The sequence below is a fragment of the Jaculus jaculus genome, chromosome 13 (assembly GCF_020740685.1).
Source record: "Jaculus jaculus isolate mJacJac1 chromosome 13, mJacJac1.mat.Y.cur, whole genome shotgun sequence".
Lineage (NCBI taxonomy): Eukaryota > Metazoa > Chordata > Mammalia > Rodentia > Dipodidae > Jaculus > Jaculus jaculus.
Window position 1 is genome coordinate 15315485 of NC_059114.1, and position 19214 is coordinate 15334698.

General features: G+C 46.5%; 1 protein-coding gene and 1 non-coding gene across 2 annotated transcripts; one reads left to right on the top strand and one right to left on the bottom strand.

The window, feature by feature from the left end:
• Positions 1-1797: 1797 nt before the first annotated feature.
• Positions 1798-4241, bottom strand: Dynll1 (dynein light chain LC8-type 1). Its single transcript, XM_045132010.1, has 3 exons — positions 4101-4241; positions 3713-3854; positions 1798-2115 (listed from the first exon to the last, which is right to left on the bottom strand). Exons 2-3 carry the CDS (start codon positions 3842-3844, stop codon positions 1978-1980), a joined length of 270 nt encoding a protein of 89 aa, XP_044987945.1. The 5' UTR covers positions 3845-3854; positions 4101-4241; the 3' UTR covers positions 1798-1977.
• Positions 4242-10663: 6422 nt separating this feature from the next.
• Positions 10664-10769, top strand: LOC123454330. The gene has a single exon (XR_006633309.1). It is a non-coding gene; the product is annotated as a U6 spliceosomal RNA (small nuclear RNA).
• The last annotated feature ends 8445 nt before the right edge of the window (positions 10770-19214 follow it).

Below are 19214 nucleotides of genomic sequence, written 5' to 3' on the forward strand. Positions count from 1 at the left end.
CCTTCAGTGTCCAGCTGTGTGGTCCTGTATCAACTCTTAAGGTCTGTTGCTTGACACATCTGTTTGGACAAGCTACAGCTTTGAAAAACAAATTGTTGGGCTTCAAATAATATAGCTAGGTCACTAACAAGGGAATAGAAAGATGATTCATATGCATGGGGACATTTTCAGCCTGCTCACATAAATACAACCTAAATTACCCCAGCAGCAGGCTCCTGTCCCACAATGCATCCTCTCCTGCAAATAGCAGGGAAATGTCTTCAACTGTTACATAACAGTGAAACAAGCCAGGCTCAAATGTAATTTCAGCATTTGGGAGGTGGCACCAGGAGTTCAAAGCCAGCCTTGAACTTGTCACAACCGTTTTCAAATCCCAGTTCTAGTGCACTTGGCCCTCTAGAATGACAAACTGGAAAAATGTAAACTTTCGAGGATGGTGTCACCCATTGACTGCAATCCATCACTCCTTCTTTGTAGCAGTAGCCTGGTTACTTCTAACTCAATCTTACCTTCCAAATCACAGGCTTACTAAACCTTGTAAAAACAGACAGGGAACCCAACTGGGCATGAAGGTGCACATCTTTAATTCCAGCACTGGAGAGGCTGAGGTATAATCCTTAAGTTCAAGGCCAGCCTGGAGACTACATAGTGAACTCCAGGTCAGCCTGGTCTGGGAGACCCTACCTCAATAACAGATGGCTTAGTGGTTAAGGCCCTTATGCCTACAAAGGCAAAGGACCCACCCCACGTAAGCCAGGTGCACAGGTAATGAATGCATGTTCTGGAGTTTGTTTGCAGTGAATGGAAGCCCTGGAGCACCCATTCTATCCCCCAAATTTAAAAAAAAAAAAAATCAAGGAGGGGCTGAAAAGATGGCCTAGAAGTTAAGGCACTTGCTTGCAAAAGCCAAAGGACCAAGGTTCAATTCCCCAAAAGCCATGTAAGCCAGATGCACATGGTGACACGTGTCTGGAGTTTGCAGTGGCTAGAAGCCCTGGCATACCCATTCTGTCTCTCTGCCGCTTTCCCTATCTCATTCAAATAAATAGAAACCAGGGAATCTAGTTAACCCCTTCCTTGAAAAGTCCCTAAGGTGAGAGTTGTCTCAACACCCAACAAGCTACCTAAGTTCCCTCCTGTATGTTTCTCTCCTTGGGCTTCTCGCTCTTAAAACTGTAGGAGGCAGGTCTCTTCAGACCGAAACTTCTTCCAGCCAAAACCCTAAATACGTTTGCCCTGACACTCTAGGCTGTTTCCCAGTAAGATCTCCTTTCTTTGATAGCAGCAAACATTTGGTGGTTGTTACTTACCCACAGCTGTAACTGGATCATTGAACGAAGCTTCTATTTACATTTACTAATTAGTTTCTGACCACAGCTAGTCAAAACCAACCCTAGCAAGTTAAGTTTGAGGGTCTCACTCTGCAACGCTGCTGCCTCAGTCTCCAGAGTGCACTACACCTAAACTCAAGCCTCAGAGTTGAAGTATCCGTGTAAAGACCTATTAAACCTATTAAACCACGAGGTTGCTGACATAGCTACATAGGGCTACATAGCAAGTAACCATCTCAAAGAGTAACAAAGTGGTTCATTCCACAGAAATTCAAGGGACCCCTAATATTCACGAATCAAACGTATCAATTGGGGGGCTATATTCAACCCCATCTTATTTCAACAAACTAATTCACACGCATACTCATCTCCAACAGATTTATTTTTTAAAGGAATGGATTAAGGAGAAAAAAAAACAAACCATGGGGCACAGAGTATGGAATAGAAAATAAATACAAATGTAAGCTGTTTTACTAATTATTTTATAACCACAATAAACTAGTACAGAGGATGCCCTGTACAGACACAGTAAAGATTCAAACGAGGCGTTCCCTTAGCCAGGGTGAGGATTTCAGTCTCTGGTATTGGAGTTTCGGCTGCAGTCCTTATTTTGGATGGATCACTGGGTGTTTGGCAGTCCTCGCCTTTAGCCAGATTTGAACAGAAGAATGGCCACCTGACCCAGGTAAAAGTAGATGAAGTGTTTGGTTTCGTGTGTCACATAGCTCCCGAAGTTCCGCCCCACAATGCAGTGCCAAGTGGGGTTGTACTTCTTGTCAAACTCCTGGGGGAGAAAAAGCAAGAACACCAGCATTTTAGTGCCAGGCCTTGAGAGTTTACTACTTCATGGATAAGCCAAGGCCTGGAGGACCAGAAAGCCTTATGCATTCTAGGTAAGCACTCTACCACTAAGCATATCCCTGGTCCTAGCCAAATTCTTAGAATGAAAGAACGTTTCCAAACCCAAGTCGCCTACATAGTCCATGAATGCAGGCATGCTTGCAGAAATGAGGGCTAAGCTCAAAGGCAGAAAGGTTAGACGCAAAGGAGCTCTGTAAGCACAGCGTCCCACCTCCTCTAAGTCAGTGACAATAGGTGCCATCAACAGCTGCACTTCATCAGGTTGTTTTATAAATAGAATTACACTACACCATCATACTTGCCATGCACACCAACTGCAAGAAAAAGGGTAAAATTTCAGTCCATTCCTCATAGAGATCTTAACTGCACTAATGTAAACAAGACTTCCGAAAGACAGAGCTTCAATTATCATCCAAACCAAACAAATTGTTTTTGAGGTAGGGTCTCATACTACCTCAGGCTGACCTGGAATTCACTACGCCATCTCAGGGTGGCCAGGAACTCATGGCAACCCTCCTACCTCTGCCTCCCGAGTGCTGGGGTTAAGGGCATGTGCCACCACGGCCTCCCCCCCCCCTTTTTAATAAGCTCTCCTCTTCACATCTATCCTAATAGTCCTAAGTCTACTACCTGCTCTTAAAGATTATCAAGTGACAGGTACAGCTAATTCTTCTCTATTTCCTCCACCCCAATAGGCACTGGAACTTAAAATTTTTTAAGTCCATTTCTTCACTACGTGTCTCTGCAGGGTCCAAAGATAATCTATGTAAAATTACCTACGGTGAATTACACAAAAATTGCTGATCCAAACCTATGTCATACTACATATGGTATGAAAACCTCAATTCTATTAAGCAGATTACCTTTCTTACGAGCTAGATACGCAACTGCTGCGTTCGTCAAAAACGTCTATCCATTTCTGTTCCATGGGAAGTCTTTCGGCTTCCCATTTCTCCACTGGTAACCTCCCACAGCTTCGGCTGCCAGCTTCCTTCCCCACCAGCAAACACAGCTCGCGAAGTTGGCAGACTTACCAGCTTTCTACAAACTGTCATTTGCCGAGCCCTCCACCAAGTCCCCAAAACCACCACCACCCACCACCTTCCCCGAACTCCCCGCTGGAAGAAGGCTGGCTCCATCTCCTCCCGGCCTGGCTGGAAACACCCACGCAGCTCCCCACCCCCTCCGGAACACCCAGATGGATGCTCGGCGCAGGAATCCTACAGCAGGGGGGAAACTGCTCCCTGATCTTGGAAACCGTTGCTAGGTGGCGCTTTCCCCCAAGGAGCTGGGTTTGTAAGGGGGGGGGGGGAACTTCAGGCACCAAGGGTCTGTCCTTTCCCAAGTGGAGTGAAGCAAAAAAAAAAAAAAAAAAATTCGTTTGCGTCCTTTCTAGAAAAGTCTATGCCTTGCGTGGCCCGAAGAGATCTCGGGACCCAGCGCCCAGGGGGAGGACGCTGAAATCGGGGGCCGGGGAGGGGGGTGGGACGTACGGAGGTCCCCCGCGCCCGGGTCCTCACCTTCTTGATGTGGGCCGCAATGTCCTTCTCTATGTTGTATTTCTCCAGCGCCTGAGTTGCGCACTCCACCGAGTCCTGTTGCATCTCTTCCGACATGTCTGCATTTTTGATCACCGCCTTACGGTCGCACATGGTTGGTTACCTAAGGTGTGTGGGGGGGGGAGACAAGGCCCGAGGCGCAGAGGTGAAGGGTTTGGCCGGGGGAAGAGTGGATATGCGCTCCTCGACGCCGGCATCCCCGCCCGCCCGCCCGCCCTGAGGACGACGCCCCCCACCCGCTTCGGAGGAAGCGCAGGTCGCGTGGGCCCGCACGGCGGTGGGAGCTCGGGGCCCTCCCCCGCCTCCAAGTCCGTAGCGAGGATCTCCCCGCCCCCCAAAAGTCTCTCACCGAGGAGCCGGGGCTGCCCGACTGCAGTGGTCTCCTGGGGGAGGTGCCGAGGACGAGGCTCAAGGCCGTGAGGAGATGCCGTCGCTAGCGAAGCAGTGGCGCATCTAAGCCGCCTCGCGCCAGCCGCCGCCGCCTAATACTCAGGCCCCGCCCTGTTCTCGCCCGCCCCGCCCCCGCTCCGCGTCGCTATTGGCTTAGCCTGACCCCCATGGAGTCTCCCATTGGTCCGGAGACTCAATGGTTCCCTCAGGATCTTTCTCCCGCATTCTGTTGCAGACCACAATGCACCGCGCACAGCGTCGGTTGCCAGGGCGATGGGCGGCACGCGGACCGGCCCGCACGTCCGGGAGGAGGAGCCAGGGCTTGGTCTCTAGGACCCCCGCCCCCCTTTACACACACACGCACATGCCTGTCTGGAGTGGTGCGAGCCGCCGCTTTTTCTGCCCAAGACCACAGGAAAGTGATTCCACATCCACTGAGGTTGTTCCAGGGGTATGTTCGCCAAGTGCAATCAAGAGAACATGGGTACCAGCTCCCTACGCACCTCCCACCGCAGCCCCCTGCAGAAGGACTTGGACGGGTGGCCTCTCTCGGGACAGCTGCATGGAGCCTCCAGTGCAGTTGTCCCCGAGAACTTTTAGGGCTTTATTTTTAAAATATTTTATATTTATTTATTAGAGAGAGGGAGAAAAAGAGCATCCTAGGGCCTCCAACCACTACAAACAAACTCCAGATGTATTCGATACCTTGTGACCCTGGCTCACTTGGATCCCGGGGACTCGAACTTGGGTCTTTTGACTTTGCAGGCAAGTGCTTTAACCGCTCAGCCCTGCCGTCTCATTCTTGAGGTTTGTTTTATCCTGTGTGTGTGTGTGTGGGGGGGGTGTTGGAGGATCTAACCAGGCCAGGGGCCTTTGGGCATGCTAAATCGAATAGTACTCTATCTTCCACTGAGTCACAGAACCTTTTTCTTTTCACTTTTTAATTCTCCCTATTTAATTCTGCTCCTCTCCTTCCTTCCCTTTCTTTCTTCAGGTTGTCCCTATGTAGCCCATGCTGCACTGTGTCAGGCTGCAGAGTACTGGAATTCCAAGTTTTGCCATCACGAAGTAGGGGGAAATTCTGTTTTAAAAAATACTTACTTATTTATTTGCAAGCAGAGACAGGAGAGAGAATGGGCGCGTCAGGGCCTCCAGCCACTGCAGACAAACTCCAGACGTGTGCGCCCCCTTGTGCATCTGTCTTACTTCTGTATTGGGGAATTGAAACTGGATCCTTAGGCATCGCACTCAAGCACCTTAACCGCGGTTAAGCGGTTGCCTGTGAAGCCTAAGGACCCCAGTTCGAGGCTCGGTTCCCCAGGACCCACGTTAGCCAGATGCACAAGGGGGCGCACGCGTCTGGAGTTCGTTTGCAGTGGCTGGAGGCCCTGGCGCGCGCGCGCGCGCTCTCTCTCTCTCTCTCTCTCTCTCTCTCTCTCTCTCTCTCTCTCTCTTTCACTGCCTCTCTCTGTCGCTGTCAATTAAATAAATAAAAATGCCAAAAAAAATTTTTTTTTTAAGAAAAATGCTTTTATTTGATAGAAAGAGAAATGAGAATGAACGGCTATGCCAGGGCCTCTTGCCAGGAAATCCAGACGCCGCGCCATTTTGTCTGTCTGGCTTTGCATGGGTCGTGAGGAATCCAACCCCTGACTGGCATGCTTTGCAAAATAGTGCTTCAAACCTCTGAGTCGTCTCTCCAGAATTCTTGGTGAGGGCAATTCCTAATTTTATTTATTTATTTATTTTGGCTTTTTGAGGTAGGGTCTCTCTAGCCTAGGCTGACCTGGAATTCACTATGTAGTCTCAGAGTGGCCACAGACTCCTACCTCTGCCTCCCCGGTGCTGGGATTAAAGGCGTGTGTCACCATGCTTGGCCATAAACTGAATTATTTATTTTTGTTTGCTTTGTTTTTCGAGGTAGGGTCTCACTCTAGCCCATGCTGACCTGGAATTCACTATGTAGTCTCAGGGTGGCCTTGACCTCACATCAATCCTCTTACCTCTGCCTCCTGAATGCTCAAATTAAAGGCGTGCGCACCTGTAAACAGAATTTGTAAGATTCATTTAGTATACTATGTGCCACTGCCACACGTTACTATGAGCTGAGAATCCAAAAGTATTAGTTCATTTAACATTCCCACAAGCCTATGAAGTGATTTCCCTTTATTTCCCTTTTCCTGAGGCAGTGTCACACTTTAGCCCAGGCTACCTGGAACTCACTTTGTAGCCCCATGCTGGCCTTGAAACTACAGTAGTCCTCCAACCTCAGCCTCCCCAGTGCTAGGACTAAAGGCATGCACCATGCTTAGCATGATTTCTTTCTAACCTTCATCTGCCTTAATAAAAAAGTAAGAAAAAAATCCAGATCCTGGGGCTGAAGAGATGACTTAGCAGTTAAGGTGTTTGCCTGTAAAGTCTAAGGACCTAGGTTTGCTTCCATAGAACCCACATAAGCCAGTGGCACATACATCTGGAGTTTATTGCTTGGGGGTAGAGGCCCTGGCATGCCCATTCTCTCTTACTAAAAATTATAAATCCAGGCTGGAGAGATGACTTAGCAGTTAAAAAAAAAAGGACCCAGGTTCAACTCTCTAGGACCCACAAAGGCCAGATGCACAAGGTGGTGCATACATCTGGAGTTTGCAGTGGCTGGAGGCTCTGACTTGACTATTGTCTCTCACTGCCTCTTCCTCCCTTCCTCCCTCTCTTTCTTAAATAAATAAATAAATAAATAAATAAATATATTTTTAAAAAGTATAAATCCAGGTTCTTCTCCAGCCCTTAAAAACTCCAGCTCTTAAAAACCCTTTGCTTTGGGCTGGAGAGATGGCTTAGCAGTTAAGTGCTTGCCTATGAAGCCTAAGGACTCTGGTTCGAGGCTGGATTTCCCAGGACCCACGTTAGCCAGATGCACAAGGGGGCGCACGCGTCTGGAGTTCGTTTGCAGAGGCTGGAAGCCCTGGCGCACCATTCTCTCTCTATCTGCTTGCCTCTTTCTCTCACTATCTGTTACTCTCAAATAAGTAAATAAATATAAGTGAAAGAAAAATTAAAAAAAAAACATTGCTTTAAAAAAAAGAAAAAAAAACTTGCTTTTGATGGAGTTATTGTTTTATTTGGTTTTACGTTTCTGGGTCTCAAGCCCCCAGAGAGGTGCATGACAAGTGAGAGCTCTGCTCCTGAGCTCTACCACCAGCCCAGTCAAGGCTCTTCATTTTTTTTTTAGGGGGGGAGGGCTCCTGGTAATCCTTTAGTGATAGGTGTGCCTAAACCAGAGGAGACAATTCGAAGGACCCGTCTTCCTTCGACAACTCACTTACCTGAAGCCCTGCCTGGACACACCCTGCAGTCCAATACTTCCAAATCCACCATCAGCCATCCCTAGCCTGGCAGAGACCCCCATCTCCTGGAATTCATCCATTCAGTTGAGGGTTTTTGTTTTTTTGTTTTGTTTTGTTTTTGCTGTTGTTTTGTTTTGTTTATGTTTTTTCAAGGTAGAGTTTCCCTCTTGTCCAGGCTGACCTGGAATTCACTGTGTAGTCTCAGGGTGACCTTGAACTCACAGTGATGATCCTCCTACCTCTGCCTCCCAAGTGCTAGAATTAAAAGGAGCGCACAACTATGCCCGGCTTTCAATTGAGGTTTTTGTTTGTTTGTTTGTTTGTTTTTAGGTAGTGTCTTGCTCTAGCCCAGGCTGGCCTCCAACTCAAGGTGATCCTCCTGCCACCTCTGCCTCCTGAGTGCTGGGGTTAAGGGCCTGTGTCATGTCCGGATAAGTTTTCTTTTTTTTTCTTAGTTTTTTTTTGGGGGGAGGAGGGTACTCCAGGGCCTCCAGCCACTACAAACTCTAAACACATACACCACCTTGTGCAGATGGGTGCTGGGGAATCAAACCTGGAACCTTTGGCTTTGCAGGCAAGTGCCTTAACTGCTAAGTTATCTCTCCAACCCCAGTTCTTTTTAAAATATTTTATTTTTATTTATTTATTTGAGAGAGAGAAAGAAGGAGAGAGAGAAAGAGAATTGGCATGCCAAGGCCTCCAGCCACTGCAAATGAACTCCATATGCATGCACCGTCTTGTGCATCTGGCTTATGTAGGTCCTGGAGAATTGAACCGAGGTCCTTTGGCTTTGCAGGCAAGCACCTTAACCGCTAAGCCATCTCTCCAGCCCCCTTTTTTTTTTTTTTGAGGTAGAGTCTCACTCTAGCTCTGACTTGGAATTCCCTATGTAGTCTCAGGGTGGCCTCGAACTCATAATGATCCTCCTACCTCTGCCTCCGAAGTGCTGGGATTATAGGTGTGTGCCCAAAAAGAAAAAGAAAAAAAAAGGGGGGGGTTGTACAACCACACCAGCTCCAAGTTTTGTTTCTTGAGACAGGGTTCCACTCTAGTCCAGGCTGATCTAGAACTCACTGTATAGCCCAGGAGATGGTCTTGAATTCATAGCAATGTTCCCTCCTTGGCCTCTTGAATGCTGGGATTAAAGATAAGAGCCACAACGTCTGGAAATAATTAATATAAAAGAAAACTGAAGGGCTGGAGAGATGGCTTAGCGGTTAAGCGCTTGCCTGTGAAGCCTAAGGACCCCGGTTCGAGGCTCGGTTCCCCAGGTCCCACGTTAGCCAGATGCACAAGGGGGCGCACGCATCTGGAGTTCGTTTGCAGTGGCTGGAAGCCCTGGCGCGCCCATTCTCTCTCTCTCCCTCTATCTGTCTTTCTCTCTGTGTCTGTCGCTCTCAAATAAATAAATAAAAAATTTAAAAAAAAATTAAAAAAAAAAAAAAGAAAACTGAAGTTGTCTTTCAAACCTGTGATGTCATCACTCACACAAAAACTTTAGGGCATAGCATAACCAGCTACACAGGGAGCTTAATGTAAAATAAACATGTGCAGCTTTGTTATAAAATTAGGGCTGGAGAGATGGCTTAGCGGTTAAGCGCTCGCCTATGAAGCCTATGGACCCCGGTTCGAGGCTCGGTTCCCCAGGTCCCACGTTAGCCAGATGCACAAGGGGGTGCACGCGTCTGGAGTTCGTTTGCAGAGGCTGGAAGCCCTGGCGCGCCCATTCTCTCTCTCTCCCGCTATCTGTCTTTCTCTCTGTGTCTGTTGCTTTCAAATAAATAAATAAATAATGAACAAAAAAAATTTAAAAAAAATTAGGAATTAGAGCTGGGTGTGGTGGCGCATGCCTTTAATCTCAGCACTTGGGAGGCAGAGGTAGGAAGATCATTATGAGTTAAAGCCACCCTGAGACTACATAGTGAATTCCAGGTCAGCCTAGGATAGAGAGAGACCCTACCTTGAAGATCAAAAAAATAAATAAATAAATAAAAATCAATTTATGAGCTGTAGAGATGGCTCAGTAGTTAAAAGTGCTTGGGATATGAAGACAAGAGAATTAGGAATTCAGGGTCAGCCTCCAAATGTAGCTCCAAGGCTGACTCGGGCTACAAAAGATCCTGTCTAATAAAGGGAAAAGAAAGGAAGGGAGGAGGGTACTTAATAGGTTGATATTGTATATATGTAAGTACAACGTTTGTGATGGGGAGGTAATATGATGGAGAATGGAATTTCAAAGGGGAAAGTGGGGGGGGGGAATTGCCACAGGATATTTTTTTATAATCATGGAAAATGCTAATAAAAATTTAAAAAAGAGAGAGAGAGATAAAAAAAAAAAATTTTTTTTTTAAAAAGATCCTGTCTAGGGCTGGAGAAATGGCTCAGCTGTTAAAGTGCTTGCCGGCAAAGCCAAAGGACCCAGGTTTGATTCCCCAATACGCAGGTAAAGCCAGATGCACAAGGTGGCACATGCATCTGGAGTTCATCTTCAGTGTCTAGAGGTCCTGGTGCAACCACTTTTCTATCTGCCTCTCTCAAAGAAATACATTTAAAAAAAGACCCTCTCTAAACTCTCTTCCTCCCCAAATAAATAAAATAAGTAAATGGGATGAGGTAATAAGAATGGTAGCAGTTGGGCTGGAGAGATGGCTTAGCGGTTAAGCGCTTGCCTGTGAAGCCTAAGGACCCCGGTTCGAGGCTCGGTTCCCCAGGTCCCACGTTAGCCAGATGCACAAGGGGGCGCACGCATCTGGAGTTCGTTTGCAGAGGCTGGAAGCCCTGGCGCGCCCATTCTCTCTCTCTCCCTCTATCTGTCTTTCTCTCTGTGTCTGTCGCTCTCAAATAAATAAGTAAATAAAATTAAAAAAAAAAAAAAAAAAAAAGAATGGTAGCAGTTTTGTAAGTGGTTGTTGACTGCCAGGTTTAACCCTCTTTCCTTTCTCTTCCCTCTTGGCAAAGCGGTCTCTGCATTTAGATTTCAGCTCAGATATCCCCTTCCCACTGTCACCCTGCAATTTCTCCCAACAACATTCATTTCCTGGACAGGGCAAGTGTCATAAATAGAAAGAAACCTTTAACCACCTAGTGAACAAAATTTCATTATCTGGTGGAACACCAACATCAACATCATTCCATTTCAAACTCCTCTCCCTCAAAACTATAAGAAAATGGCCAATATGCACTCACTTTGGCAGCACATATACTGAAATTGGAATGTACAGAGAAGAGAAGCGTGGCCCCTGTGCAAGTATGACACGCAAATTCATTAAGCATAAATTTTTTTGTTGTTTTTCAAGGTAGGGTCTCTATATATATATGTATTTTTTGTTTGTTTGTTTGTTTTTCGATTTTTTGAGGTAAGGTCTCACTCTAGTCTAGGCTGACTTAGAATCTGGAATTCATTATGTAGTCTCAGGGTGTCCTTGAACTCTCATGGATCCTCTTACCTCTGCCTCCCAAGTACTGGGATTAAAAGCCTGTGCCACCACACCCAGCTGCGTTTCCTAATTGTAAACAATAACCCATGGTAATTCCCTCCCTCCTCCCCACTGTCCCCTTTGAAACTCCACTCTCCTTCATGCCCTTTCCCCCCTCTTAGTCTCTCTTCTATTTTGATGTCATCATCTTTTCCTATTATTATGATGGTCTTGTGTAGGTAGTGTCAGGCACTGTGAGGTCATGGATACCAGGCCATTTTGTGTCTAGAGGAGCACGTTGTAAGGAGTCCTACCTTTCCTTTGGCCCTTAAATTCTTTCCACCACCTCTTCCACAATGGACCCTGAGCCTTGGAAGATGTGATAGAGAGATTTCAGTGCTGAGCACTCCTCTGTCACTTCTTAACATCAGGGTCCCTTGTGAGTCATCCCAAGATCACTGCCATCTGAAAAGAGAAGGTTCTCTAACCAAAAGTGGGAGTAGCATTAATATGTATGTATGAACATTAAGAAAAGTGCTGACACTACCTACAGAAGACCATCATACTAGGAGGAAACTGACGCCATCAAAATAAAAGAGACTGATTGAGAGGGGAAGGAGTATGATGGAGAGTGGAGTTTCAAAGGGGAAAATGGGGAAGGGAGGTAATTACCATGGGCTATTGTGTACAATTATGGAAGTAGTTAATAAAAATAAATTACAGTACTGGAGAGATGGCTTAGTGGTTAAGGTGCTTGCCTGTGAAGCCTAGGTTTTAACTTTCCAAAACCCATGTAAACCCGATGCACATGGTGGCACATGTAGTTTGTTTGCAATGGCTAGAAGCCCTGGCGCACCCATTCTTTCTCTGTGTCTCTTTCCCTTCCTTCCTTCTTCTCTCTATAGTAAATAAATAAATAAATAAAAATTTAAAAAAAAATTATATGCTGGGTGTGGTGCCACACGCCTTTAATCCCAGCACTCGGGAGGCAGAGGTAGGAGAATCACCACATGTTTGAGGTCACCCCGAGACTACATAGTGAATTCTAGGTCAGACTGAACTAGAGTGAGACCCTACCTTGGAAACAAAAAAAATAAAAAAAAAAAAAGATGTAAGTGGGCAGGCCTAGGTTTGGTTCCCCAGTACCCACATAAGCCAGATGCACTAGGTGGTGCATGCGTCTGGAGTTTGCAGTGGCTGGAGGCCCTAGTGCACCCATTCTCTTCTTTCTCTCTCTCAAATAAATATTTATTTATTTGCAAGAGGGGAGTGGGAATGGGCACATCAGGGCCTCTTGCCACTGAAAACAAACTCAAAACTCATGTGCCACTTTGTACATTTGGCTTTATGTGGGTACTGGGGAATCAAACCTGGGCCTACAGGTTTTGCAAACACTTTTAACTGCGGAGATACCTCCTCAGCCCTGGTCTTACATTCTTCTTACCATCTCTTCTGCAGTGGTCCCTGAGCCTTGGAGGGTGTGATAGCAAAGTCACAGTGCTGAACACTCCACTGTCACTTCTCAGCACTTTGGTTACCAACTAGATTAGATTGAGAAGTGCTTAGAACATCAGTAAAGGACAACTCTGGGTGTATTTATGAAGGCTCTGCCAGAGAGGATGCACTAAAGGGAGAAGACCCACCCTGCATGTGGATGGCATTTCTCATAGGCGATGGGCCTGCATGGAATAAAGGGGAAAGGGCGGTTGAGGATATAGGTCAGTCATGGAGCCCTAGCCTTCCAGTCCTAGGTTCAAGCGTCAGTAGGGGAAAAAAAAAACAAAAACAAAAACAAACAGTTGGGGAAGCAAGCTAGACATCACAGGCACTCACTCTGCTTCCTGGCCACCATCGTATGGACTGCTGTGCTCTGTCCTGCTAAGCTTTCCTTGCCACACTGGAATGAAACCATGAACCAAATGTCTTTCTGGCCAGTCTTGTTGGTAATCACAGCACTTGGGAGGCTGAAACACGAGGGTTTCCTGAGCTGCATATTGAGTTCCAGGTCATCATTTTGGCTACAGTGAAAACCTGCTTCAAACAAACATACACAAAACGGAGGATAGCCAGGCGTGGTGGTGCACATCTTTAGTTCCAGCACTTGGGAGGCAGAGGTAGGAGGATTGCCGTGACTTTGAGGCCACCCTGAGGTTACATAGTGAATTCCAGGACAGCCTTGGCTAGAGTGAGGCCCTACCTCAAAAAAAAAAAAAAAAAAAAAAGCTGGGGATAACAGCTCAGTTGGTAAAGTGTTTGCCTAGTATGCATGGAGCCATGCGTTCAACCCAGCACCACATAAACTGAGGGGTTTGGCACATACCTAAAGCCTCAACACCAGGGAAATAGATGCAAAAGAGAATCAGAAGTTCAAGTTCTTCTTCAGCTACATAGCCACGGCATATGATCTCACTGACATCACAACAGCTCTGTGATGTAAGAACTCTTGGTGTGTCTGGCACAGGTGTGGAAAATACAGTTGAGAGCAGTGAAGTCCCTCCCCTAAAGTCACACATGCTAAGAAGTGACAGTTCTGAGATATGAAATGATCTGTTTGACTCAATGGTCCTATATGGTAGATGGAACCTGTGAGTTACACCATATCGCTAGACAATGGTGATATAGGATTGGGGTCCTGGGAGGGATTAGATCTACATAAAGACCTCCAGGTTTGTGAACTCCAGCTCTGGGTTCTTGTCCATGTTATTCAAAGTACTGAAAACATGGACACAGAGAAAGATAAATTATGAGATTCATTTTAGGGAGCGTTAAGAGAAGAGGGAAAGCAAAGTGGGAAAACACTCTAGTCAGCGCTCTGGGGGACGAGGTTAGGTGGATTGCAGTGAGTTTGAGACTAGCCTGAGACTACATAGTGAATTCCAGGCCAGCTTGGGCTACAGCAAGACCCTACCTTGAAAAACAAACAACAATAACAAAAAGAAACCCTACTTTCTAATTTGGCTGTCATACTTCCTCAGGGCTCCCACAAAGCCCCTAGGGTTCTTATTCACAGGTCAAAGGGTTCTTTGCACCAGTTTTTTTGTTTTGTTTTGTTTTGTTTTGTTTTTTTTCCCAGCTTTTCCTGCTCACAAACGGGATAGAAAAGAGAGTGGCTTGGCCCTCCCCCACCACCACTGTCCCAGGATCCTCTGTTCTCAGGTCTGTCCAACAATCACTTGTCAAGCTTTCTAAGATCTTTTCCTACCTTCTCTTTCCCTTCCTTCCTTCCTTCTTCCCTCCCTTCCTCTCTTTCCCTTTCTTTCTTTCTTTTTTTTATTTAAGGTAGGGTCTCATTCTAGCCCAGACTGATTTGGAATAATTCACACTGTAGTTTCAGGCTGGCCTTGAACTCACAGCGATCCTTTTACTCCTGCCTCCCCCTGAGTACTGGGAGGCATATGCCACCATACCCGACTTCTTTGAGAACTTGAGTCCTTTGTTGGATTATTAATTCCTCAACCAACCTAGCATCCAGATGCTTTCTAATCCGAGAGTGTGAGGTAACCTTGTGGTTCTAGAGTTGGTTCAGAGACCCTTTCTAGAAAGAAGTCCCAAGGGAGAGACTGCAAGGTCTATGTTTGGATCCAGAAGATTCTTCCCCATGGAGAATGGCTGGCACTAGCCTGAGGCTGGCAATGGAGCTGAGCTTTGAAGCCAGGGTCTGCACTGCAGCAGAGACAGTGAAGCTACACAGGCTGAAGCAACTCGAGGAAGAAGAGGCTCCCCCCTGGCCAGTAGCTAATGTTACCCACTTGAGGGAAATGACACTCTCCACCGTAAGGCAGCAGATAAAGACAAACACTCCCAGAGAGGTTTAAAAGACCCTTCAGTGGCCGGGCATGGTGGCACACGCCTTTAATCCCAGCACTCGGGAGGCAGAGGTAGGAGGATTGCCATGAGTTCAAGGCCACCCTGAGACTCCATAGTGAATTCCAGGTCAGCCTGGGCTAGAGTGAGACCCTACCTCGAAAAACCAAAAAAAAAAAAAAAAAAAAGACCCTTCAGTGTGCAAAGCAGCCCAGAACAGAGTTGAAAAGGACAGAAGAAGGGGCTGGGGAAGTGGCTTAGTGGTTAAGGCGTTTGCCTACGAAGCCTGAGGACCCCAGTTCAACTCCCCAGGACTCGCGTTAGCCAGATGAACAAGGGGGCACATGTGTCCGGAGTTCATTTGCAGTGGCTGGAGGCCCTGGCACGCTCTTCCTGTCTTTCTCTCTGCCTCTTCCTGTCTCTCTCTTTCTCAAATAAATATTAAAAAGAAAAAACAAGTATAGGGGCTAGAGAAATGGCTTAGTGGTTAAGGTGTTGGCCTGTGAAGCCAAAGGACCTAAGTTCAATTCCCCAGGACTCACATAAGCCAGATGCACAAGGGGTACATGCATCTGAAGTTTGTTTGCAGTGGCTGGAGGCCTGGACATGCCCATTCTCTGTTTGTCTCTCTTCTCTCTCCCTGCTTGAAAATAAATAAAATTAAAAAAAAAAAAGTACAGGAGCCAGGCGTGGTAGCACATACCTTTAATCCCAACATTCGGGAGTCAGAGATAGGAGGATCGCTGTGAGTTCGAGGCCACCCTGAAGCTACATAGTGAATTCCAGGTCAGCCTGAGCTACAGTGAGACCCTACTTCGAAAAACATAAACAAAAAGTACAGAAGAGATGGTTCAATGGGTAAGAGCACTTGTCATGTACGTGCGGGGACCTGAAAGACACTGATTTGCCCTGAGTTTGATTCCCTAGCACCCATGTACACAGCAGGACATGGCCACATGCCTGTAACCCAGTCTTGTGGAAAGCAGAGAATTGCTGGGGTGTGCTGGTTAGCCAGTCTGACCTAAAATAGTAGCTCCAGGTTCAGCAAAAGACTCCATGTCAAGGAAATACATGGATGAGCAGTAGAGGAAGGGTACCCAATGTTTTCCTGTGGCCTCTGCACATCTGTGCATGGATGACATCACCTGTGCCTATCATACAACAAGAACAAGAAGAAAGGACAGACTTTGAAGCCCTGCTAAGTAGTATAACCCATGGCAGGCAGACCATCTCTCTGAGCCTTAGTTTCATCATCCTTTAAAGGACTATGTCGGGCATGGTGGTATACATCTTTAAACCCAGCACTTGAGATGCAGAGGAGAATCTCTGTGAGTTCCAGGTCAGCCTGGGCTACAATGAAACCCTACCTCAAAAAAAAAAAAAAAAAAAAGTTGTTTCAATTTATTTGAGAAAGAAAGGATAGAGAGAGTATGGGTGTGCCAGGGGCTCCTCCCACTGGAAACAAACTCCAGACAGATACACTACTTTTGTATCTGGTTTTACAGGAGGACTGGGGAATCGAAGCTAGGCTGTCAGGCTTTATAAGCAAGGACCTTTAACCTCTAAGTCATCTCTCCAGCCCCCCTAGACACCATTTCTTTTTTCTTTTTCTTTTTATTTTTTTGAGTTTTCAAGGTAGGGTCTCACTCTAGCCCAGGCTGACCTGGAATTCACTATGGAGTCTCAGGGTGGCCTCGAACTCATGGCAATCCTCCTACCTCTGCCTCCCGAGTGCTGGGATTAAAGGCGTGTGCTAGTGCACCCTTCGATAGCTCAGCTGGTAGAGCGGAGGACTGTAAAGGCGTGTGCTACCACGCCTGGCTCCATTTATTTTTTTTTTCTTTTAAAATATTTTATTTATTTGAGAGAGAGAAAGGGGGTTGGGAGAGAGGGAATGGGTGCACCAGGGCCTCCAGCCACTGCAAACAAACTCCAGACACATGTGCCCCTTGTGCATCTGGCTAATGTGGGTCCTCAAGAACAGAACTGAGATCCTTTGGCTTCGCAGGCAAACACCTTAACTGCTAAGTCATCCCTGTAGCCCTAGACACCATTTGTTAAACTTGATACTCGTAATGTTTTGGGCCAGAAAGATGTTTGTTGGGAGGATCTTACTGAATACTGGAGGATGTGTAACATTCCCCCTGGCTTCTATCCAGTAGATGCCAGCCACGCTGGAGCCCTGTACCGATAATGGAAAATGTATGCAGGTCATGCTCCATTTCCTCTGGAGGGTGAAATTATTTGCCTCTGAATTAGGACCATCGTCTCAGTGATGGGGTTTGGATCCATACAACAGACAGAGACTCTGGCTGTACTCTGAAGGTGATGCAGACAGATCTGCTGATGGTTGGATACAGAACATGAGGGAGCCGAGTGTGGTGGCGCACGCCTTTAATCCCAGCACTCGGGAGGCAGAAGTAGAAGGATCGCTGTGAGTTCAAGGCCACTCTGAGACTATATAGTGTATTCCAGGTCAGCCTGGGCTAGAGGGAAACCCTACCTCAAACAAACAAACAAAACAAACAAAAAAAGAACTTGAGGAAAACAAGTCAAGTCTAACTGCAGCTGGGCATGGTGGTGATCACCTATAGCCCATAGACTCAGGTGTTTTATTAAAATTGAGCTTGGAGCTGGAGAGATGGCTTAGTAGTTAAGACATTTGCCTGTGAAGCCAAAGGACCCAGGTTTGATTCCCAGGATCCATGTAAGCCAGATGCACAAGGGGCACATGTGTCTGGGATTTGTTTGCAGTGGCTGGAGGACCTGGCGTGCTTATTTTGTCTCTTATTCTGTCTCTCTTCTATCTCTCTCTGCTCGCAAATAAGTACATTTTAAAGCTGGGCACGGTGGCACACACCTTTAATCCCAGACTCGGGAGGCAGAGGTAGGAGGATCTCCGTGAGTTCCAGGCCACCCTGAGACTCCACAGTGAATTCCAGGTCAGCCTGGGCTAGAGTAAGACCCTACCTCAAAAAAAAAAAAATTTTTTTTTAAACAATAAGTAAAATAAAATAGAGCGTTCACCTTAAGCCTCTAGTAGGCAATTCGCTTTAACAGGGGTGGGTCACTGGGGGTGAATCTTGGAGCCCAGCTCTAAGGTGTGGGGAGAGCAGTTTGGAGCTCTGGCTGTTTGTGCTTTTTGGTGTTTGCTGGCTGGCTGTTTGATGGTGTCTCTCTACTTGGATTTATGAAAATGAACCAGTATTTTTTGCTGTTGGTGGTGTTCCCCTTGAATTGTAAGCCTGAAATAAACCCTTTCCTCCCATAAGCTGCTTCTAGTTAGATGTTTGTCCCAGCAACACAAAGCTGACTGTGATAAAAGATAGAGGCAGGGGTATTGCTTGGGCCCATGAGTTCAAGATTAGCTTTGGCAACATACTAAGAGCCCCATCTCAAGTTTTTTGGTGGGGGGAGCAGGCTGAGTCTCTAGCCTAGCCTGATCTGGAACTTACTCTGTGGCCTAGGTTGGCCTTAAAATTATGGAGATCCTACTCTCTCAGCCTCCCTGGATTAAAGGCATGAGCCACCATGCCCAGCTTCATCTCAAAAGAAAGAAAAGAAAAAAGAGAAAAGAATGATGCATCCAGGCATGTGGCCTAAGCAATAACAATAGATTGAGTTCTTAAAAAAAAAAAAAAAGGGCTGGAGAGATGGCTTAGTGGTTAAGGCACATGCCTATGAAGCCTAAGGACCCAGGTTCGATTCTCCATGTTTCACATAAACCAGATGCACATGGTGGCACATGCGTCTGGAGTTGCTTTGCAACAGCTAGAGGCCCTGGCATGCCCATCCACACACTTTCTCTGTCTCTCTCCCTTTCTGTCTCTAATAAGTAGAAATAAATCTAAAAAAAAAAAGAAAACGAATAGATTGAGTCGCCAGGTGTGGTGGTGCATGTCTTTAATCCCAGCACATGGGAGGCAGAGGTAGGATTGCCATGAATTTGAGGCCACCCTAAGACTACCTAGTGAATTGCAGGTTTGCAGGTTGGCCTGGACTAGAGCAAGACCCTACCTTGAAAAAGAAAAAAAAAAAAAAAAAAGATTGCGCCGAGGAAACCAAAGGTCCATTTTGCGCGTATAGTTTGAGATACTTCGGACAGTTTCTTCCCCGCGCCCCCCTCCCTGACATGTTTCTTAAGACACTCCAAGTGCAAGTGTCCAATGTACAATTGGATATGAGTTCTGGGAAGACATCCAGCCCAGGCTATAATTTGGGAATTTATCCACTTATAGGCGACATTGAAAGGCATGGGCCTGGATGAGATCATCACCAAGGGAACAGTGTGTGGAGATGGAGGTAATGCTTATTCAGCTTGCAGTATTCTGTGTATTGTGAACCAGGCCTGGAGCAAGATTCAGATGTACTTCCTTTGGCATCTGTCCAAGAGAAGCCTCATCATTTACTGATTTTCCTCCTGCTTGAGTGCTGGGGCTGTTTAGAGGATAATCCTTGAGAAGAGTTTGTACCCTGCCACTTCTGTCACTTACTCTTATTTTTGGTGAT